Raw genomic sequence first — 24,561 nt, forward strand, 5'->3', positions numbered from 1 at the left:
GAGCTTCACTGGAGTGAATTTACCTTTACTTTGATTTTGTATTGCTGATTTCAAGTTAACTTATAGCATTGTTTTTGCTGCCACTTTGTGATCTATGTGGACAACCTAATTTGTTCCAGGCATTGCAAGTTTTAGATCTTAAATCCCCTCCCTCGGATCTGTTTGTAATAATTTGTGCTTTGTGTCTTGTCGAGCCTTAATATTTGTTATCCAAAAATGAAGATGAGGCTTATTTATTCTTGGAAAAATAAGCAAGTCTTAAACATGAAGGGTATTTATATGTGGGTAGTTTTCTCAGATAAAGCCAGTGCTTTATTTGTAGTATGAATGTGCTTTTCTTAAATATAAATATACAAAATTGGAGACTGCCTTGAGAATCCTTAAAAATTCACGCTGAAAAACTCTAAACTTTCAAATGTTCTGTTTCAAATTTCAAAAAGCATCCTTCTGAAATTCAAAAGAACATTAATGATGGAAGAATTCAAACAAAAAGCAACCTATGGAGTCTAACCATAAAATATAACTAGTTTTAAAATGCAACACTATTCTCACATAAACCACCATGTAATTTTCATCTTTGTACATACAAACTAGATCGTTTGTATATACAAATAAGGGCTTCAAGAAGACTTGACCTACAATCAAAAGATAATCTTATCTATTGTCCACAATATTCGTGTATAGCTCCACATAGAGATTTATACAGTAAATACAGAACCTATTTAAGAAAAAATACTGAAAAGTCTTCATTTTGATTTTCACCATACTATAGTTTGGCTGCTGTTGTTTTACAAGAAGAAAACCTGAGAATGACTGTAGAGAAAGTTGCTGTGACATTAAATAGAATAGGAAGTTGTTGCATCTAAAAAAATACATCTGTTTTAAAAGGGTAGTTGACGGTGCTTTTTAAAGTAAGAAATGTGAGGTTATAAGATTAAAATAATAAACAGGAAGACATTTTTATATTTAGAAATATGGATCAGAGATTTTTGCAAGACACATACTTTAGCAGGTACTTTCAACATCTTTACTGGAAACTATAATTTAAGCTCTGCCAGCTACTTTGTGGCATACATTCACTTTTGTCTGAGCAGAAAAGCTTCCGGTAGACAATTGACCTCTAAGACTTCAAACCTCATGCCATCATCTACCTAGTGTAAACTTTATCCATCTGCGGGGCCGGGTCATGAGTTAACAATTCTCCTCAACTCTGAGCAGCTAAGGAGGAAGACTGTGACTGATAAGGCTTTAACGTCCTTTCCCATCCAAAGCCTGCTTTGGTCAAAGTAGTACCCAGTGTATGACAGGAAAAAACAGGTTCTCCAAGACCTACCTCTTTTTGATTTCTAAAAATTTAACTTTTACATATGAAAATTTGTGCCCTTCTCCCTTGGCCCACAGTCCACGTTGAGTGTGATTGCCAGCTGAAGAGCATTGCATCTTCTTTGGCATCCATAGTAATACCAGGAAGGAAACGTACAGATACTTTATTCTATGGATATGCTAACAGGGCTTGCTTATACCCTAAGAAAGTGTAAGGGTTGAGGATAAAGTGTTATTATATTTAAAAATATTTTATTTTACTTCTAATTTGACTTAGATTATTTCTAAGGGAAAATATTAGAATGCTCTTACTTGCTCTTTGGGGTGCCTATGCCAAAATTCTAACAGTAAATTACTTTTAAATGTTGGGGGTTTTTTAAACTCAAAACATCACACACTGCTTTTGTTATTTTGGCTTTGTTAGTTGGTTCTGTTTGGTTTTGGTTGCATGGTTGATAGATTATATTTTTTTTTAGTTTTACCCTGACTTTCTCCCAGGGGATGGCAATTTTATGATGGCAATTGTGTCCTCCATTACCTGTATCTTTGCATGTGTATGGAAAACGTGGGTGCTTTTCAGTCATGATGTTCTCGGAGTAAATTGCTCCTTGAATCCAACAGTCCTGGTATACCTGCCACTTCTGTGCAGGTGAGGGAAATTATGAAAGCAGATAGCCTGGCCAGGGGTTAAAAGCCTCCATGCATATGCCAACACCAGCTGAACTAGGCAGAAAATGGTTTAAGGCTTTAAGTCTCGGGGTCAATTGTCTACTCTCCAAGTTGCTTTTTTTCTTGGAGAAGGGTGGAAGCATGCCAAAAAACTATCTGGCAAGGCTTAAATGAACTGCAGCTCGCTTACTAGCGGTCTGGATTTTCTTCAGACAATAAGGATTTTAGCACTGCTGCCCAGAAAGTGGAACTCTTTTCTCGGGAGCGCTGTATACGGTGTGATAGTGCACACCCATGGGCTCTGGGAGCTGCTGCCTTATACAGGAGCAAGTTATTCTGCACTAACTGCCCTGGTACAGGCTTTAATCTGGGAGAGGGAAACAGGCTCGCCTCCCTGCAGCTTCCAGGCAAAGGCAGTCACCATAGGTAACTTCTGCAGCTACCAGGGTGTAGTTCCAACTTGCTCCTGGGTGAGTGAACGTTTCTTGTGCCTTCCACAATATCTGGCAAAGGAATTCAGTGTGTGTTTTGGCTGAAGATATAGAAAAGGCTTAGGAAGGAGAGAGCACCCAGCTGAGAAGGGTACCGGAGCAATAAGGTGCAGCAGGATGAAGGAAGGGGGATGCTGAAGGGGAACAGGATGAGAGTTGGTCACAGAAGAGTTCTGCAAGACTTAGAGGATCAGGAGCTTTGGTTGTCCCTGGAATAAGCTCAGTCCAAATGACATCTCTTAAGTCTTGTTAGGATGTATTTGTCCACAGGTCATGTCAGAAAACTGTCCATACCCGTGTCTGAGAAGTGTCAGGATGACATTATTGTGGACCTGTTCATTTTGATCTGTCTTAGCAGCTATGGGCTGATTTTGGCAATTAGAGGAGTAGGAATTGAGAATGCTCGTGAAAGCGAAAGAGAACTCAAAGAAACCCAGTTACTTCATTCATACCTTAGAAAATCTGCTGTTGCGAGTCTCAAAGACAAGGCAGGAAAAATGTATATCCTATATCATAGATAACTGACTGGAGAACTGCAAACTACTCGGAAGACGAAGAAAACTTCTGCCTTCAACAGTGTAAAACAAAGCTGTGCACTATGCTCTTCCTTTAGCAAAACAGTGAGTCCCACTGAAGTCAACAGAGCTGCTCACATGCTTAAAGGCCCACTGGTGCTTATGTAGCTTCTCAAATCAGGGGTCTGGGATAAAATATTCCAAAACACCTATACAGCTTAAGAGCCTACGTGTAGCATTGCAGAGGCACTGAGGCCATTTAGTCACTGCGGTAGTTTTTCAGATTTTACCCCAAATCCTATCTCAGAAACCTCAAAGGCCCTTGAAATGTTCTGGGAAATATAAGATTAGTCTGCCTAAGACTTTAATGAACTCAAGAAACCATCAATGAAAAATGATCTGGACACTTGCCTCTTCTTGGGCTATTTGTGGTCAAGATCAAAGAATTTCAACTTTCCATAAAAAACCAAGGAGAACCTCTGATAGACAAGTAACATGATGCAGTAAAGGTGTTTCTGAGTAGACGCCAGGCTATACCTGGGAAGGGAGCTAAGACGCCATCTTACCCGACAGAGAGTACAGCAGCTGGTGCTCTAAACAAGTCCTTCTCAACGTTTGCAGAGCCACGGCCACCTTGGCCATTAGTGGCAACCACCAATTACAGAAAACCCACAAACCACCTTTTTTTTTCCTTACAAGCAGACACAAAGCTGGCTAGGCCCTGGACATTTATTTTCCCCATTTTGTCACTGCTTTGTAAGAGCAATATGTGCATATGGAAGATTATCTTTTTTGCAATTAATTGCAAGGGTTTTGCAGACTGTTTTCTGATGTCATTCGGTCCCCCACTATCCCTGAGCCAAACACTGAAGAAAGCTTTCCTAAATGTTTTGAGTGAGGACAAATTATTTTTAAAGAGAATTAATCTATAACTTCACTATGTGCATTTGCGTATGTTTGTGGGTCTGATTCAAAGCCAGTGAACTCATTAAGCTCAGTATCAGGCCCTAACCAATTATTTTAAAACTAAATTTTAGCGCTGTTCTATAAATATTGCTCTTTTATTTTCTGGCCCTGTGGATGTGGCAATGTTTGCTATTGAGAGGTATGCCTGATAGGAACAGTGAGTCAGACGGATTTCCTGACGAGCAACTTCCAGAGGCAGAGGCAGCATGTGAGGTTTCTCAGTTCCCAACAATACCAATTAGATGGTCTCCTGACACAAACAGACTGCTAAAAAAAATAACTTTCACTAAAATAACTGTATGCCTCCTGCCTGGATTTAAAATAAATCACTTTCTTCTTTAAATATGCCAAACAAAACTCATCTGGGCATCTGAAGAGCAACGTTGCTAATGAGCTAGCCTGTCCTATCTGACAACTATGGATATGTAACGTGTGTGTAGAAAATTCAGTCAAATGAGGAACTTGCAGCAAAACTGCAAAAGGGTGAATTTCATAAGGGGTAAAAATGATAAGAGGTGAAGAGATTATGATTTGGAAGGCAGGTTCAGAAAGAAGCCTCTTTTCAAAGACTTGCTGATTAAACCACCGCATACTCCTGTAAACGTTTTGTGGTCTAACAGATCACTTTACACTTATAATAATCCTTGCTTTATTAATATGCTGCATTGTTCGTATATTTGGACCTAATTTTAAAAGCAAATTAAGGTTTCTAAGATGAAACTCGCTGCCTCAGGCTGTATCTCAATTTGGGGAAAAAAAACCCAACACATGAGCTAAGCTAACTGATTAAAGAAAATATTTTCCTTATGGTTGATCTGAACCCTCGGGTGCATTCCAGCATGGTGGCCTGCTCTGCCAAAGACTGCACACCTCCAGGTGTGGTTAGGGTTCTAAAGATAATGTCAGTTGCTTGGTTTTGATACCATATTTTCCTGCTTGGAATGGACAAATAAGCTAGGATGTAAAACATGCCAATTATAAAATTATGCACAAATGACTTAACACAACAAAAGCAAAGTAATGAGACCAATCCTGTGAAATGTATTTCAAGAAGAAAGGAGACAGAACCACAGCACATGGCTGGATAGAGCTGTGTGCCAAAGCATACAATTTTATTACGTAGCTTCAAAATAAATATACTGTAAGAGTGTACTTACATCCACCTCACCTTGGTCAATCACATAGAAGTTGTCTCCTTCATCACCTGGAAGCAAAATAAAAAAGGTGACTGTTTCCTGAAGGTCTGCTAAACTGTTCAATAATTTCCTGTTTCCATATTTAATCCTGTACATATTTGCACAGGTTTGTACACCAGATTACTTACAGAGAGGTTCATTTTCTGAAACCTCCTTGCCTATTTGCCTTCATAAATCAAAATATTGCTATGATTTCTTCCTACTAATATCTTTCAATTGCATTAATTTATCTCTTTTGATTGATTCAACACTTCATTCAGTGTAAACACATAAGAGGCTTTAATATAGCCTGAGGGTAATGAAGTCCTCCACAATACGCTGCAGGCATGCAGGTAAGTTGCCAAGTGCGATAACGACGACACAGCACAATGAGGTGTTGCATATTCCCAACAACCATAAAAATATTTTCCATCTCTAATTACTCTCAGCTAGCCTGTGCCACCCTTACGCATTCTGAGCTGTGCTTTACTTCCTGACTATCTTCAGGTAAGGAATGAACATTTTAATTTCAAATGCTATTTATCTACATTTAACTGTAGCACTTTGAAACCCTGGAGATCTACCAGCGTGGTTTTGTAGGAGATCTCTGCACATGTAGCAAAAGGCCTGCATCCATGAACTTATGATATAGCTGCACACTTAGAAGCTTTTGGAATATGGTTATTCTTCCCGTTGAGCAAAGAGGGTGAAATCTCAAACGGAGAGATGTGAACTGTACAATCTCAGCAAACATACAGGGGGAAAAATGAGGGGAAGAATTACCCTGTTGTATGACTGTTTCTCCTGCGATGTGTGTGACGGGGAACATGGCATCGAATATGTCACTGGAAAAGAAAAGAAACATTTATTAATGAATCAGACCTATTTCTTATCTAGCCAGCAGACCTACCTTCATTGTTTCATTTAGCCTTCATTAACAGCTTTTGCAGAAAAAGAAAAGGAAGATGTTAGTTGTAACTGGAAAGTGAGCCCCTGTCTGGCAAGAAATCAAGCTGGCACAAGCTGTGGTTTAAAACTAAGTGAGACCGTGATTCAGTGCATGCTATTTTGAAAGAATTATATGCATATAGGCCACTTCTTATAGCACTTATAGCACTGCACAAACTAGCCAGCAATTGTCTAAGCAGACAGATTTCAGATTTTCAGCTGCGATTGGTGTGTGTCACAGCAGTAATTGCTAGATGCCTAAACGGGAGCTCTCCTCTTCTGAACATCTGGCCTCGCGTTTACAAGCAAAACCTGTTCCACAATACAGAGCACATTTGGAAAGGTAGATGGCTCAAAATTAATGTAGCATAAGAGCTGGCAAGAGATTGCACTCACAGTGCGGAAGAGGCCAAACTCTGAGAATCTCAGTGAGTTACTCGTGAGAAGGGAATTTGACCAGTGCTACAGAAACACCAAAGCTTCAGAAGAGGCTTGGACCCATTAATCATCCCTGAATTACACACCTTACTGTGGTCTCCAGCATACTGTCACATATCCTTAAAAGGCCAGGCAGAGCAGTAAGGACGGGAACGCACCCTGCACCAACACTTTGGGCAACTTGCCCAAATCCAGTCCTTTGTTTATTGAGGGAGACAGCAGGCTCCCTGGAGCCAGGGCTTCCTTTCCCCACAACAGATTTTTGGGGAACTTATTTTCAGAAGCATGAACCGCACCGAGGCGGGCACTCCCCACCTCTCTTCCCCTTCCTATGCATCAGTCTCAAGGGCTAAAGGAAATAGCTCCCCGACACAAACAAAAGGCAGCAAGGAAGAATTGTTAACTAGTCTCTTCCCTGGTCTGGTCTAGGAATGGTCCATCCAGGGACCACCGACAACAGCGGCGAGATGAAACACTTCAGCCAGGAATGGAGCGAAGTCCTCACAATCGTAACGGAGCGCAAACAGTGAAGAAACCTAGAATTTTCGTCAAAATAGCCAAAGATCAGCAAACAAACCCATGCTACATTTCAATGCCTTATATGGGAAATGCATATTGTAAAATCCCATTATTAGCTTATTTCCTGTTCAACTGTTCCAGAATTTATTCAGGCTCAGTTCTAGGAAATGTTTCACTCCGAAGTTCAAATTGGTCATGTCTTTCCTCTTCAGCAGCCAGAATGTTTTTGCTCAGTATCGCAGCTCTGCGTCAGCACCACTTGTAGGAGAACTGGAAGATTTCAAACCAGGCACCTCCTGCTGCTCCGCAGTACCTGCAAGGGATGCTTAGCCTGTGACCTATAATAAAATTATCTATTTTACCCCTGTTTTTTCATCAGGCCCACCCTGTGCTATTCCTACCCACATTCAGGAAATACCTCCACCACTGGTAAGAAGCCTGCTCAGAGGCTCTAAGGAGAAACCTCTTTCTCACCTCATTCTGAGCACCAATGCAAAGATCTATAATAATTCTGAAAAGTATATGGACTGTATTCTTAAATCCACTAAACTAATTTTTAATGATCTTAAATGGGTTCAGCATTTCTCCAGTTCGAGGACTTCTCTGTTGGCAGAAAACAAACATCTGTCTGGTGCAGGCTGTGGAGCTGGTCCCTGTGCCAACCCTCGGTGCCCTCAGCCTAAAAGAAATGGGATCTGAGGTTCAGATGGGATGGGGGAAAGTACCGTGATGGTAGGTGCCAAACTGGAATGAATCAAAATGGAAAGTGATCGAGGGACCTTATGTCAATAAGGCAAGTCTAACTGTTCTTCAGTAGCTCTGGGACTTGGAAATTTGGTGTGACAGAGGCTCATTTGCCGCCCCGTGGTTTCCCTTGGCTGTGCCTGGGCACATCACAGAGCTTTAGAAACTGTCCTGCAGCCTGCAGAAGATTTACCAGAGGAAAAGGCACTCTGCGTGGCAAAGATTAAAGTCTTCAATGCGATACGTCCAAAATAGACACAACACTGTGAATATCCAAACCAAAATGTGACTGAACAAACTTGGAAACTTCTTTTTTTTCAATAGAAATACAGAGGAAATAACTACCCACAGTTTCAGCCTTTCATCTTTGTTTTAAGGCTGTATTTTATTTATAACTTAACGACTGTACAAATAGTGCCCAATAAATTATGTATAGCACTGCACCCTTCTCCAAAATGTTCCACATCTCATTTCTACAACACCTTCTAGTTTTATCACAAAACTTCTTTAAAACTCACAAACTTTCAGCTGACGGTGTAATGAACCCAAAGTCTATTAGCAGCAACAGCATTTTTGCACTAATGTTCTGCTGCCTAGAATATTAATGTAAATATTCTAGCACCGCATTTATGATGTGTTCAGCGAAGTCTCCATCTTATTAGACCAAGACTTGGATTTTTAAAGAGACCTTTGAAGGACATGTCATCAAACATGAGCCTAAAACACATATAAACCCACAAACACACAAGGTACCCAAAGTCATGGTGATGTTGATTTACATTTCCAAAGTGAAACTTTGATAAATAAATGCAAGTGACCAATAATATCATGACTGTCACTGGAAACACGTCATCATGTTTCTTTTCTACTAGGGAACTATTGTTCTTAATTGATATGATTAGGCCAAGATCTCTCACAGTGATTAATGAGTCGGAGTGTTTCTGCTTTTGGATGCTCAATTTGAGATTCATTAAATAGACTCAGACCTCAGATGATATGGATCGGCAGGCAGCCTCAAAGTTTCTCAACCTACAAGTCTGGCAGCCAAAAACTGGGACATTCAGAACACCACCAAAGAAAACCACCCTTCTGGAAATTATCATCTCCTAAAGAACCAAATGCTTAAGGTCCCTGTATGAAATCTGGCTTTTGATTTAATTCAGACTAAGTGTAGAATTTGTTTTGAAAATTTTCTTATTGTCTTTATTTGCAGTGTCTGAAATAAACACAAAAATGTCCCAAGGATCAACATGCCAAAATACTTTGAAAATTTGAAAAATTTGTTCCTGACCTAAGCCAAAATCTGAAACTACAATAAGCAGACATATTTTCCACCTCCCTAATAAACGTCCTATGCTCCATATGCAGTTTCAGCCATGTGTCCTGGGTCTGTACTATGTAGAGAAAACAAGTAAATCTTTAAATACTGAATTAGTTAAGAAGTGGCGCTCGCTAAAGGCATAAATAATACGGCCAGGGCCAAAAATATGGTCTGCTGTTTTTTTCCTGTACCGTGCACCTGTTTTTAAGTCATTCAAAATCACCCTCTGACCATTACAGTAAAAAAAAACCCTTACAAATACAGTGCTGCAACCATCTCACCATCAGGCAAAGACTGTAGCCACGTTCTTCTACAGCTCTGCAAAAGTAGGTAGTTGTATTTCTTGGGTTTGAAAGTTTTGTTAAATAATGAGGGCCAGACACACACATACAGATTCCTAACAACCAAAATTTTTTTCAAGCACAAGCAGGTTTTATTCCAGCGTAAACAGAAAGCCAGAAATCAGTAGCTAAGTCTTCACCCAATGCTGAACTACCATGATTTCATCTTCTGTCTGAGCTGCAGCACCAAGAACACAGCAGCCTCTGTCTTCTGCCCTGCACCAGCTATTTAACTGTTGACGCCGACCGTGCTAGCAATGCTGTGCACTGAATTGATAGGGAAAGGGCTTGATTTTTTGCCAGGATTTTTATGATTGTGCTGTAAACGAGAACTGCTCAGAGGGACTTCCTTATTTTGTTGAAAATGTATCGTTTGCCCTGTTTACAGATGACTTATTCAGGTGATGGAAGAAGAAAATAGGGCATCAGTTCTGCTATTTCAGCTGTTGTTCCATGAGACTGCAACCACGAGATGCGCTGCACCCAGCGCATCCCGGGTTCAGCATCAGTACTTGGAGGGCTCTTTCTCGCCCTCTCCAGAGCCAAAGCTTTTGACAGGCTTTGCAATTTTTTCACAGCTTCCCTACCTACTTCCAGAGGATCAGTATCTGGTTACTCATGGCACTTAGAGTCAAACATTTGTTCCAATCAGAAGGTATCAAGGGCAATTTTTGGCTTGGAAGTGTAGCTGCAGGTGGGACTGTATGTACCTGAATATTCACATTTGGATCCAAAGGGAGACACTAGCAGGACATTACCAATGTTTTCCAGGGGGATTTCTGCACATTTAATTCTTTGTAACTTTTTGATAGTATAATTCAAAAACAAATTACAAGAAAAGATTGTGAGCAGCATAGAACATACAGAGAGCAGTTAACTAGTTCAACAAAGTGAAACCAAGAAATGCATTTAGACATGAAATCTCTATCTATTCAGTCAAAAAATACCATCTGTCTTCTTAGGGAATATCAAAATTTAAAAGACTTTTAAAAAGGTCAATGATATTAAAGGCTTGCAGGAAGTTTTAACACATAAAGTGTCTCCCATGAGTGTACAGGAGAATTGCAAACAACTGCGATCAGACCTGAAATCACAGGTCAATCCTCCGCTGTCTGTAATGGCTTCTGGCCACCCGTCCAGGTTGAGCCAATTCCCTTTTCATGCAAAGAAGGAAAACTCCACTCGAATCAATGAGACCGCAGCTATTTAGACCAGCAAAGAGTCTATCACAGTGATTGCAAAATAAATATGATGAAACACTTTGCTGATTTAATTCAGTAGCATTTTATAGTCCCCATTTGCCAAGATGCAAATGACTGTGCTAAGAGGAAGCCAGTAGAGAGGGCAGGCCCAAGGGGTTCTCTTTCTCATGAGAAAAAGTGAGTGATAAAAATAAACCACCTCATCTGCTTTTACACCGAGGCTGCTTCGAGTTGACATAGAATATGAGATAGACAAAAAGAATAATGTGCACTGTAGGTAATACAGCACTGGCAATGGGCAACCGAGAAGCAGCTTGTTAAAACAAAGCGAGAGAAGGAGGATTCCAAGCACTTTCAGAACCAGACCATGGCAATGGCCAAAATAGGGAAACTATGTAAGACAATTTATCAGTTTCACAATCAGATTTCTTTCCAGCCCTTGCTGTGCTGAATGCATTGCAGGAAAGGAAAAATGGAAGGGACAAAATGTACATGTGTTAGGCAAAAGTGGAAAATCTTCGTTATACCTGCAGGTTATAATTTGTCAGAGTTCAATCAGAACAATTTCATTGTGCAGGCAGACTCAGAAAGCCTTCAATGTGTGCACTATACAGAGTTTTTTCTTCTTTTGCTATCTCTCTAGCAAAACAAAGCAAGCCCTGTATTGTTGAGGATAGCTTTAAAAGATATGTAGCTGCTCTGGCGTAATTCAACAAATGACATGCAACGTTTTCTCGGAGTGAGGCTGTCCTAGCAGGAAGATTCGAGTGTTTTAAACCTTTCCTACTTATGTACCTTTAAAGTTTAGTAAACATAATTGATAGTAACTCTGCCTTTCTTTAGCTGTAGCTCTTATATCTGGGTACTATTTTAAGATTTCTAAAGTTTGGGGGGGGGTGTTTCTCTTCTCCTGTATGCCTAATATTTTCTTATGATTCATTTCCTGAAAAGACAACAACTTTCTAGCAATTGTTCTAACAACCGCTTCTCCTGCTCTGTAAGGATGAAGAGCACAGAATTTAAACCAGATGACTGGCTTCAATTAACATCTATGTAGTGAAGGAATAAATGCAGTACTTCAACACTGAATAAAATGCAAGGGTCTATACTATGTGTAAGTATAAGGGGTCAATCCACACTGCTTGTTCCTAGGAACGCTGCATGTCATTGCTGATGTACAATACTGAAACCACCAAGAAACAATTAATTACTACTATTTACTGGCTATTGAGAATAAAAGCAATGCACACAGGCAAAATAAAAGATTCCTTTTTAGAGGTATTTAAAACTAACAGCCTGGAGCTTACAATTGCTGTATTCAAATACGTGGTGTCGCAGGCATGTACCTAAGAGGGAGAGTCAGTACTGAAGCCTTAACGAAAACATTTCCCATCTACTTCTGTTATTTTTTTTTCTGTTACGACAGCAACAAATTAATTACAGCAGCATACAAAGCTATTAACAATTGAGAATATCTAATTACTTCAGTATAATGGCCAATGTTTAGGTATTATTACAATTAAGACATACATTTTACCGTAATGACCATGTAAGTCTTTGAAATCGGACATGAGAAGACATTCTGAATAGCAGGTTAAAATTAAAGTCCATGTCTAATTCCGTAACATTTATTAAGTCACAAGTCCACATAACTAACAGCCATGTGAAACAGAAAAATAAAAAATTGTCATCTTCTATTGCTGTGAAGTATTTCCATTTTTACTGTTTTATGATGTCCTTTTACAGGTTCATGACTTATTACACCGAATGAACTGAATGAAACTTTATGAGCAGAGCATCAATTCATTTTACAGACTCTATACATCTACATGTCAATGGTTCACATCATCTTCAACATGTTAACAACAGCTTTCAAAGAGAAAGAGCATGGGCAGAGACCTTCATCTGGAAAACCATCTGCTATGGCCAAATGCAACAAGAGGGTGACCCTCTAAAAAGGGCCAAAGCCTTGTTGCTCAAGAGTGACAAGGTCCAATCCCACAGCCTACCCCACTGCTTTCACCTTGGCCTCTTTTCCTCCTGTCCACCCCTCAGAAGCATGATTTCGTTGAAGTCATGCTGCCAAGGCCACGGTTGTACCATGCCCATCCAAGAGGCAGGGCTTGGTGGAAATGTAACTGGGTCCATCTCTTACTATCACCTCTAGCTAACCTTTCACAAGGTTGAGGGAAGACCCACGCTTCCTTCAACTAGTTCCAGTTCCAGACCCATCAGCCTGTTTGCATAAGAAGCCCTGTGGCAAGGCCTGCAATGGATGCTAGAGGGTAGAGGAGGACATTACACAATGTTCATGCTAAGCCAGGTATCATGCCGTGTCTAACACCGAACTGCAGCCACATGGCATCCTTTCTAGCAGATCCAGCTGAACACAGGGCAGCTCTCCAGAGTCTCTCACTGCAGACCAGTTTCAAACGTTTTCATAGCTTGCAGTTCAAGGACAACTGCAGACAGGGCTGTACCAACAAGAGTGTAGCCAGCAGGTTGAAGGAATTGATTATTTCCCTCCGTTCAGCCTTTGTAAGACAGCCTGACATACCATGTCCAGTTTTCGGCTCCCCCATACAAGAAAGACATTGACAAACTGTAGTCAGTCCACAGTGGCCATCAAAACCGTCCAAGGCCCGGAGCATACAGCAGGTGGAGAGAGGGTGGGGGAACTGTATTCTTCACAAAAAGAAGATCGGGGAGATCTTATTGCTGTCTAGAAGTGCTGAATGGGAGGGTGTAGAGAAGACAGAGCCAGACTCTTCTTAGAGCTGCACAGCAGGAAGATGTTAAGGCAATAGGCACAAATGGGAACAGAGGAAATTCCCACCTGATATAAAGAAGAAAAATTCACTATGAGGGTGGTCAAACACTGGAAGAGGGGCCCAGGGAAGCGGGGTTGTTTCAAAACTCAACTGGGCAAAGCTCTTGGTTAGAGCAGCCAACTCTGACCGGACCTGCTTTGAGCAGGAGGTCGGAGTAGGGATGTCTGGAAGCCCCTTCCACCCGCCGGGAGCCCAGGGTTTGGCACCGAGCTTCTCCCAGTGGGAGAGATGAGGTGGTCCTGTGCTCAGCCGCAGACACCGGGGAGGCGGGGGAGCGTGAGTCAGGAGGCCAGCTGGAGGAAATCCCATGCATAATGCACGGAAAATATGCTCTCTGCGTACTGATGTAGGAATATCTGTGTGCTTCTGCATGAATAACTGCAATGAGACTGTATCCCAACTTCACATCACTAAACATCAACCGCTCATCAACAAAGTCTGTGCATATCAGGAGGCCTTCATTAGAAAGTAGGTAACGTTTTTTGGGGGGAAAAAAACAATTTGCTGAAACTGAATATTCCTGTGGAAAATGGCTGATGTAATTTCCCATTTAAAATGTTTAAAAGTTTCGAAACCATCTAAATGTCCTACTGTGATATCTTCAGAGGATCTACTTATCACTATGAAATTACTTCAAAATTAAGTTTCTTAGTAAAAGGTTAAAATCAAAATAAGGCATTGTTGAAAATGGTACATCAGTTGAACTGAACCATATTTGTTTGCTTGTTTTCTGTGTGTGAGCATTCTCAAGATTTTAATCTTGGAACTGAGATTCAAGATGGGGGAAAAATTTAAATGCCAAAAGAAAAACAAGAAAAAAAAAAAAAAGACCCAGAGAAACTTGGGTCAATAAAATACACTCCCTACTTGGTTATGATGTACAGATATGTATATACACCTATAGAGAAACACACACACTAGACTGCACAGGCTTCTTTCTGTTTTAGTAGGTACAGGATAGTGATTAGAAACTCTTTCCTTAGCCAGCAGGTACCAGACTCTACTGCAAAGATAGAGACATTTATGGAGGTTATATACTACAAGAATACAGCACTGCTGCAAGCATACTCTACTAAGCTTTTACTTTGAGAAAGCTCCAAATACGTTATTATTAGAAGCACAGAAGGGCACTGTAATGAAGTCAAAGGCGTCATTTGTATGCGTTGGCATTGTAGAAGTGACCCAGGGAAACGCTTAGCACAATGACAAACCATGTACTTCAGACAAAGTGGGCCAAATTCATCCCTGGCATCACCGAAACGAGGTCGGTGCATTTGAGCTGACTAAAGAGAAGAAGGATGGCCCTTTAAGTCACAGATGAGTATATATGATTTACATTTTCCACACAATTAATTATTTGTCATTTTCTCAAACATTCTGGAAAAGCAATGGCGGATACCACACTGAAAAAATAAATATTTTAACTTAATAGCTGAAAGAAAATTGCTTCTGGTGGGACAGAAAGACAACACCACAATAATAATAATCATCCCCAAAACAAGTCTCTGTTGTTATTAATATGAAGCAAATGCCACCAGTGATAACGGGTTACCATAACAAAGCTCCCATATTTGAACAATTTATTCCTTCTGGTACTTTTAAATCTTTTCACTCTTTAATGTCAAGCTCCCTCTTCTGGACTATCCCAATGAAGCTCGAGAGTCACTACGCACCACTCCTCATCCTTACTTTACTAATCAGGTAATACAGCTAAAGAAGCCCTTGGTAAATGGCACTGATACAGATCGCTAATCACCGTGTCCCAATTTCATGGTTACTACAGCTGAAGTTCGTTGAAAATATAATAGTATATGCTGAGATTTAAAGAACTCCCAGAGGCTTGCAGTTATAAATGCACTATTATGCAGTCTCTTGGAGTAGATGAAGGAAGAGATGTCCCTCAACATAGGGACACGGGACATATATCCCTAGGGTATCCCTATGTAGGGATATAGGACATTATTTTAAATAGTGAACTATGATAATTGTATTTCACATGTACATAAGTAAATATGAACAAAACCATACTACGTACATTATCTCACTGTTCACGTTATGCAGTGAAAAGAAATACCTCCCCCACAACAGTAATAGCATTTTTTGGTTTGCCTTTGAGATTGAGATGAAGGACATTCTTTTGTGAAAATGAAATTATATATATTTATGTTTTCTTGCATCCCTATGATTAGCAAACTGTTGACAGAGAAAGTTTTATTCTAATAATTCTCCCAATTTTCCTATTCAGAGCATGTCTACAAACAAACTGTTGTGGTTGTGGAACTTGGACATGAACACAATATTCATCTATTTTCATTATTTTCTTTTATTTTACTTTTTTTTTGCATTCTGTGCACTTCTAACATTTTCTAGAAATATGGGAAAATTAAATTGCATTTGATAATTATGATTGTTCCTTCGAATCATATACTTACTGCTCCTACGCACTATTTTTATGACTACAGCTTCTGCACCTAGAAGAAAGGCTTGAGTGCCGCAAGACAGCACCTGTGCCTGGCAACTATATCAGCACAAAAATAGATAAGAATTATCAGGTATTAGGTTAAAATCTCTTCCCTTCCGCGCCTGGTGGCCCTTGCCATTAACATAAAAATGAGGATACTGCAAGAATGCTAAAGATGCTAATGCTAAAGAATGACACGATGCTAAGGAATGACAAGATGCTCAATATAAATGCAGTTAGAGGGGGTTTTTATCATGTTCATGTAAAATAGTTTTGTACATCAGGAAACTCCTAGGGTAATTCTGGTACTATGTGTATCAATACGTAGTGCCGCTGGAAAAGCTCGGAAGCGATCAGAGACTGAAGCCAAGGCTCTGCAGAGTTGTAGTTCCCAAGTCACTCAGCCGAGTGCCTGCTGCGAGTCAGAGGAACGCATGCTGCAACTGATCAAGCAGTGTTTGACATGCGTCTCCTCTGGCTGACAAGCACAGAACATACAGCTGCAAGCATCTCCCACATCTTGCTTAATTAATTTCCATCCTTGTTGTGTGCTCCCACACCTGGAGATATCAAACAGCTGCGTATAATAAAAACATTTTAACCTGTGTTAGCGGATAGGATTCAATTTAGTTTATAATTGGATCAGTAAACGAAATCATTATAAAATAGCTGATAAAGGTTCCCTAGAATGAGTCAGAATTATTTTTTAAAAGTGTGTAAATCTAGTGTTAAATAGCTGATGAAAAAAATTCATAGCTGACACCAAACCACATGTCCACAAGCACTTGCTTTTCTATTTGCATATCTATTATAGCTTACAGACATGTGCAAACTCATACACCCACACGTTTTCCTTATGTTTTCCCTAAGTTTATCATTACTCCCCTTCATCTCTGATTCACAGCATTTCTGAGATAGAATCTTTTACAATAAAACGAACTAGAGATAAAATTTCCCTAGACAATAAATACTTCTTTTGTAGGAGCTTTTTAGTGAACTATCGCAATTAAGCAGCTTCATTTTTTTACAGCTCCACTAATTCAAAGAAGGAGAAAATAGAGATCGATCAGATCAGATGATACTTGCATTTTTTCTTAAGTGATCTGTATTTGCAGGGGTCTGAAGGACAGGGAGCTTTTTAAGCTTGAAAAGCCGTTTAAATCCACAGATGCACAAACACAGACCTAAGGGCGTGCTTTCTTCATACCTATATCAATAAATTCAGACACAGTTATATTACTTTGTTCCATCTTTCTTAGTAATTTTCTTTCCGAACCTTCACTAACCACTAAAATGTACATCAAAGACACCTTGAAGACACCCAGCAGTATTACCGGCAGCAACACCTGCTACTTCGAACCTCACAGCACTAATTCCCGAGCAGTTTGCTGTGTTTTATAAAACCTGTCTAGCAAACATGGCACTAATCTCATTCTCCTGCATTTTGCTGCAAACAATAAAAAAATCAAGAGTGCCCAACGTTAAATTCTGCAATGTAACGTGCACGGGTCTACTTTTATCTTTCCACGGTGATAGCAAATCTGGAAATCTCAGCTATGCTGAGCTTTCATTAGCATTGCTGGGATGGGAGAGGGGAAAAAGCAGTGTTGTGTATGCCTTCCTGCATATCTGCAGTACATTTTTTAAATGCCTGGTTGAAAGGGAACATGAAGAATTCATCAGGCAGGCTGGTGGATCGGTATTAACGCAGACATTTGTGGTCACTCTTAGTCCAAACCTTCAAACACCTTTTGCTTGGCTCTGCTAACTCTGTGTTTGCCTTCATGCCGGTATCATTTTTAAGCAATTTCTCAGCAGGAAGAATTGTATTTTATGGCATTAAATAAACCAGGACAAACTCAGCCCCGAAACAAATTGCAAAAAAGCTTGCAGGAGTACATTATCACACGACTCATGTTGCTTCCTCCCAACTAAATAACCCTCCCGGTTCACAGATTTCTGTTTAATTTGGCCTCTGGCATGACAGAAAGGAATTTTTTGCCCATTTACACAACTCTATGAATCAAACGTTGACAACAGTAAGCTGCTCTTCAGTCTGACTTAGAGGCATGCATCGAAAAACAGCCAAGTGCTGTGCTTGCTCTATCAGGTCTCACGCATAAACCAGCTACGATATGGCCTGTAGCATACAAATCCTTCTGAAAAAAAAAAAATGCTTCACGGTTCCTTCTCTTGAAAACTTGATGTATCAGCAGGTATAATTGCTCCAAATCTTGAATCGTGGCTGGGTACGCTGCTGTGAACTGCTCCAACACGGACACCTTAAAATACTCTGTCTGTAAGCTGAGAACTGATTTAGGTTAGGTTTAAAAAATAGTTAAAAAAAATAGAAGATTTTACTATTTAAGAAACATATCTCCACTTGTTTAAATATATTTTTAATGTAGGGCAAGCAGGCTTTATCTGTGTTGATATGACATTCCAAAACACGATAAAGAAATGAAGCAGAAATTTCTATACTAAAGCCCACTTAAAAATAAATCCAATTAAGGGAATAAATAGGACAAGAGAACAACTAATTCCTTGTCTTTGCTTCTCTTCAAGGAATATTCATATAAATCCCCGGTCTGACATTTATGCTGTTTCATGTGACAGGGATCAGAATTCTCCATAGCACAACGTTTTTAAACCATTTACCCCGACAGCACCTTTATAACAAATAATAGAAACCTCTCCACATTCACAGTACATTTTCTATAGGCTCACAAAGGGTTTAACCCTGCAAGCTTTTATCCATGTGAACAGTCAGCGCTCATACTTGAAATAAAAGGAGTAATTTAATGAAAAGGGGGTGGTAGAATCAAGGGTTTGGAGTGAGAACGTTCTGAGATGAAGAACATCTCTCTTATCTGTGCTGGTGAAGCGGCTTGTAATCACGAATATTATATACGTGCTTTGTAATGCAGTAATAATAATAACAAGGAAAATTTTGAGCTCAGTGCCTGAATTAAGTAACTGTCCTGGATCGTGTAAAAATCTTGCCTTCAGGCTGCTTTATTTTAAAGAGAGGGTTTCACAACTTGTGGACACACATCATATGCTTCCTTTACACGTTCCTGTGGCCAGAGGAGGTGGAAGAAGGTCATAGGCATTTAAACCCCACTTTGCGTCTCACTTTTTAGGGGGAGGACGTCAGGAGGGACCCCACCCATGACTGAACGGCTCGAGATAACATTTAGGTGCAATGCTCACGTCTAAGTATATACAGGCAGGAAAGGGCAATGTCTGTGCGTGTTTAGGGGTGACAGTCTGGAGAGACTCACAAAGCAACGCTCCAGACTTTGGGACACTTCAGTCTGAAGCTAGACTGAGATGTTATCACACCAAATCAATGCAATTTAAAAAGAAAACTTTACTAAGAACACTGCAGAGAAATGTCATCTTGGCGAGGGTCAAAAGAGAGGGGAGGAGGAAGGCGGCAAAAGTGTTTCTTAAATAGAGGAGGTAAAGATGGCAGGAGATAAAAAGGTCAGACTAGGTGGTCTAAAGGTCCCTGCTAACCCTAAACTCAGTGACAGATACAGAAAAGCAAACACTTGATCTCAGGAAGATTTGCTTGTGCAAAGAAAGTATTGAAAAAAGACCAGAAAAGCACCAGCTATCAAAGCAACGCTTATACGCTAGTAGTAGGTAAACGCATGATGAACCGCACAAATATACACTGGTACTACAGGCCACCTCCCTCTCCATTTGAAATAGCAACGTGCACTCACATTCCTGAGATTCTCCTCAAAAAACATACCGCATGCTTTCTGCAACACCTCGACCGTAATATCAGAGGTTATTAAACAGATCTTAAATGAATAAACAGATCTGAAAAATAAACTACCAATGTGCCATAGGATTTGTAACATTAAGTTGACTTTAAAAAATAGACCAATACATGCAAAGGTCATGAAAATATTTATATTAATGATGGAGCTGAACACTAAGCAGATATTGACTTCTGTTAAGGTGAACCTCAAGATTTATTGGCCTAAGAGGTAAACATTGACTGAGATAAATCCAAGGTCAATATTTACTACCAAGGACAATAAATCTTGGTGGCCTATGAAACATGAAATAAATAAATATATATGTATATATACATTCATAGACACAAGTATATCTGCAGATATTTACACAAATTATTTGGAGGAATGATCATCAACATCATTTTTTACAGCATGTTTTCTTAATGATGCTAGAAAGAACCAATGAGCAATTATGAACCAGTGTTAGATACATCTATTTGCATATGTCAGCACTGATGATATCTAAGGGTGACATTTCTGCTTCTCCAAGTGACTCCCTTTGCCCACTGAGCTGGGTGAAAGGTTTCTAAGACACAAAAGGAAGTCAGGACCCTAAGTGCAAATTAGCTGCCCTATTTCCACCTCAGCTTGAGAATCCACACTTGTAACTTAAGAAGCAGAGTTACACACAGCAAAGTAGTCTGAGTAATTGTCAAGTTCTGGACTTATCAGCCAGAAAGATTTCTGATGGAGCACTTCTGAATTCGGTGCACCTTCACCTGAGGTCAAGTTTCTTCCCACGCAAGGCAAGCGCAGGAGGGGAACACGTGGGTATTCTGGAAGTGTTTTAACAAGAGGCACTTTTACTGTAGTTGTGGTCAATTTTGTATGAGCTCAGAACAAAGACGTATCAATCAAACTGAACAAAATAAATAAATAAAAGCATTGGATGACTTTCACAGTTATAGGCTTTTTCCTTGAACTAGAAAAGCAAATAAATTTAACAGGCGTGCTGACAAAAGTAGACCTTCTTCCTCCAAACAGTATACAAGATCTAAGCCAAAAGGAAACAGATGACTTTGTGTGTTTGTAGGAAGTGATTAGAGAAGATAGAACTTAATTTATTAAGATGGGAGATGGTGATTCTTTTGTTGACTTTTCAGGTCAAGTGTTAAAACCTTCTGCAAATAAGGCAGTAGATAGGCTACAACTAAGCCTTAATGGTTCAGGAGACTGGGCTTTTTTGATACTCTTAAGTTTTTCTTGTTGTTTGAACAATTGTTTTGGAAAGCCAAGTGAGAGAAATTTGCAATTCTTACCTATGCCTCCTGGTGGCCTCCCCTTTGCAAACTGCACCAGCTTGGGCAGTTGGAGCCTGGTCTGGATCAACATATACTTACCGTCCCAATGCAGGACACTGCCTAAAGCCAACAGGGACAGCTTCCACATGACTTCTGAATTTTTTCCTATGCACCCAAGGGATGACAGAACAGGCAAAAAAGAAAAACGAAGAAAAAAAGGAAAAAAAGGAGAAAAGAAAAAAAAGGGAAGAAAAGACAGAACAGAGTGCTCTAAAAAAAAATGTCATTTATCCACCAGTCTGACAAGTCTCGGGGAGGAATGCGGCGCTGAGCAGGCAGTGCTGGCCACTGGATTTGCAGGAAGGAAGAGCAATTAGAAGCAGTGGGCAGGAAAAGGCCTGTTAGCACTGTTACCTTTAACTTAATCTTTAATCTCCTCCTATGCCTCCAACTTGTCACCACGGGCATTAATCACCTTGCAGGTCTTATAGCCGTCTCAGGCTCATTTATATTATTTGTTTTAATGGCCTCTCTCATGCCATTGGTGTTCAGTGGTGATAGTTCTGCCCTTATTTCCTGCTGGCTGGTTTGGTCTATCAAAGCGATGTGGTTTATTTTTACGCAGGTTTCCTAAGGCTACAGTATAGCCATAGGTTTCAGTGATCGTATCACAGTTGACCTCTACAGAGAGTACTCCAAAACAACCCATGAAATATTATCGCTCTAAATATTTTAGAAGCCTCTGAAGTCTCATTAATATGAACACTTTGTATTTCATTAAATTTTATTAACATTCTTAGTAATTCAAGGAATGGCAGAATGGCTACACTCTTAAGCAGGATTTATTTCTTATAGCTTGCAAAGAAAGGAAAAGTGACTTTCAACTATATAAAAATTGGAGCATGGAAGGAAGATAATAAACTGACAAGCGAAAGACAAAATGTCTTTGCACCCTGTCTTCTAAATCCAGGTGAGATCTCAGGATAAGTGTTCTCTCGACAGACAGAATCGCTATGTAAAACTTATAGCCAAGATTTTCAAAATTAGAAGCCAAAAATCCACACTTACGGGTTTTCAGAAGAACTGATAATTTCAGGACAGTCCTGTTCAGGAAAATATAATGCCAAAACAGACTCAATTAATAAGCACAACTTTGAAATGCTCAGCAAAAGGACTGCTGTCTCCTTTGAGTAGAAGCTGTGTCCAGAACAGGCAGATCTTGTTTCTTGCAAATTATTTACCCCTGTGAGGATGCTTGTAAAAGGGACTATCAGTGAATAGTGGTAACAATCACAATATTCAGAATATTTGCATTTAATGTCATTTCCACTTTGAAATAGTGCCAAAAATTTTCCCTTAAAATTGAAGTTCTTTTGGCTACTGTGAAGAGCCCACTATGGATTCTTAATGCAATACAATATATATTTTGTATGGTGAACTCATTTATATGGTGAAACATTTTATATGATAATTATTTCACAGCGTGCAAAATGATGAGGAAATAACAAGGAAAGTTTTGGATGAGATTTTAAGAGAAGTAGTGACTCAGTGACCTGCTGGGAGAAAAAATGGAGAAGCATAAACCTCTTTCAGTTTGATTTTTTTTAAATTAGAAATGGAGATTTCTAAAAATACTGTCTACTTCACTAGCATTTTGAGGGGGAGATAGCCTAGTAGTTAGTTTTCACGCAGTTGAAAACTAAATGTGTTAGACAACCCACAGTCTGAAATTCTTATTCCGAAAGGCTCAGGAAGGTGTATTTTTCCTGACGTGAAATCAGGATTGCAGCGTGAATGTCTGACCTTTAATTAATCAACTCAGAAAAGACTGAACTAAAAGGCACTTTGTTCATCATCTTTGATGACTATAGATTGGTGTCATCCCAAGGTAACCTGTGCAGCTATAGATTCACCAATAGTCCAACCTCAGTAATGCAAGGCTTAAAAACAAATTTTGAAGGCAAGAATAATGAAAGTCATAGAGGTAATTGGAAAATGAGACACATTGCAATATCTGCTTTCTCCCTTTATTTGATAACTGATATTCTAGACAAAATAAATCAATCGATTCTTCAAGGAAGCATGTTTATTGCTATGAGGTAAACCGCTGGTTAAAATGGGAAAGTTGATTAGGAAGAAGAACCATAATGTGCTTAAGGCAATAATTTAAGGTAGATTAACAACAGTTGATATTGGAAGTGGAAGAGCAAGCCCAGAGGTAATTTTAGTAAGAATATTTCAAGGCCCAGTCGTAAGAAGTGGAGATGCTGCGTTCGGAGGTATTACACAGAGTATCACAGGGAAAAAATGGATGCTTTTGATGACCGAAGTAATACAGTTGGAATGAAATTCAGTAATCTAACATGAAAGGCCATGCATGTTGAAGTTACAGCAACAATTTCTACTTTAATCTGAATTTATTAAATCATTGGATAACTGTAAGCTACCCTTTTTACCCTTGGCCAGGGAAAAAAGCAAAACCACCCTATATCAGTATAAACTGGGTCACTTCCAAGTGAGCAAGGAAGTGTTAATGCCACTGTAAAAAGCACTTCTGTAGATGATCTCACTTCAACATTGTGCACAATTCTAATCAACCACGTGCAAAAGAAACAAAGAAACAAGATGCATTTGATTCAAGAAGATGTAGAAAAAGGTATTCTGCGGTGATAGGTGTAATGGAGAGCCTATCTTTTATAAAAGAAGAAAAGAGTTTGAATCATTTACAGCAGTAAAATAAGTAAAGAACAGATATCATTTTAATTCATAAATACATAGAGATGAGAGGCAAGGGTAAGGGTGAACATCAGAGTTGAAAAAGAGCTGTTTTAACTAATGGACAATGAGGGCATGAAAAATCAACACATATAAACATTTAGTCTGGAAATAAGATGCTCTCTTGCCATGGGATCAGTAGTGTTACGGAGCAGCTTTCCAACAACTGTAGCCCAATAAACTGGAGAAAATAAAAATAACTTCATTTAGGTTATCTGAGGGATATGACTTGGTTTTCTACAGTACCAGATGGCTGAACTCAATGATTCAAGAGAACCCTTCCAGATAGTATTCCCAAGGAGAAGCAAAAAGATGTTTCCTTGCAGGGCAACGAAGAGTAAAACAAGTGCAGGATCGCTGTCGGAGAAGACACACTGGTTTCTGACAGCATACTCTTGTAACCGAGACGAAATAGCTGGAAACCTCATCAGATTTGTTCCTCTCAACTTTTTAAAAGATGAGAGGCAGTGCCAAACACTCAAAACAATAACATCTTGCCTTTATAAACAACCTTTAGTATCACTGGATATAAACCAGAGACTTGGACATCTGTTGAGCATGCCTATTGGATTGGCATCAGTGCTCTCTCCCTGGCTCGCACGGAAGGTGACGGGGTCAGGAATGAGACATCTTGTTCTTCAAAAACAATCTTCCATTTTGCCACTGGTAGCTTTCAGAATCCACCTCCTATATAGCTGAAGCCTGTTTAATTTTGCCTGCTTTAGGAGTTTTTCGAGCATCCTCTAGATTTCAATCAGAGCCGGAGAATCCGTCTAACTGCACGTG

The 24,561-nt window shown here is 39.6% G+C and overlaps 1 protein-coding gene across 1 annotated transcript in view; it reads right to left on the bottom strand.

Annotated features, from left to right (window-relative positions):
* The window catches only part of PRKAR1B (protein kinase cAMP-dependent type I regulatory subunit beta), a 102,098-nt gene that overhangs the window by 37,480 nt on the left and 40,057 nt on the right, over positions 1-24,561 (bottom strand). Inside the window, exons 4-5 of the mRNA XM_009286373.1 lie at positions 5,923-5,984; positions 5,122-5,168 (exon numbers count right to left, since the gene is read on the bottom strand). Of these exons, the coding sequence (XP_009284648.1) occupies positions 5,122-5,168; positions 5,923-5,984 (109 nt within the window). The remainder of the gene's footprint in view (positions 1-5,121; positions 5,169-5,922; positions 5,985-24,561) is intronic.

This window comes from Aptenodytes forsteri, unplaced genomic scaffold (genome assembly GCF_000699145.1).
Source record: "Aptenodytes forsteri isolate BGI_AS27 unplaced genomic scaffold, ASM69914v1 Scaffold55, whole genome shotgun sequence".
NCBI classification, from domain to species: Eukaryota; Metazoa; Chordata; class Aves; order Sphenisciformes; family Spheniscidae; genus Aptenodytes; species Aptenodytes forsteri.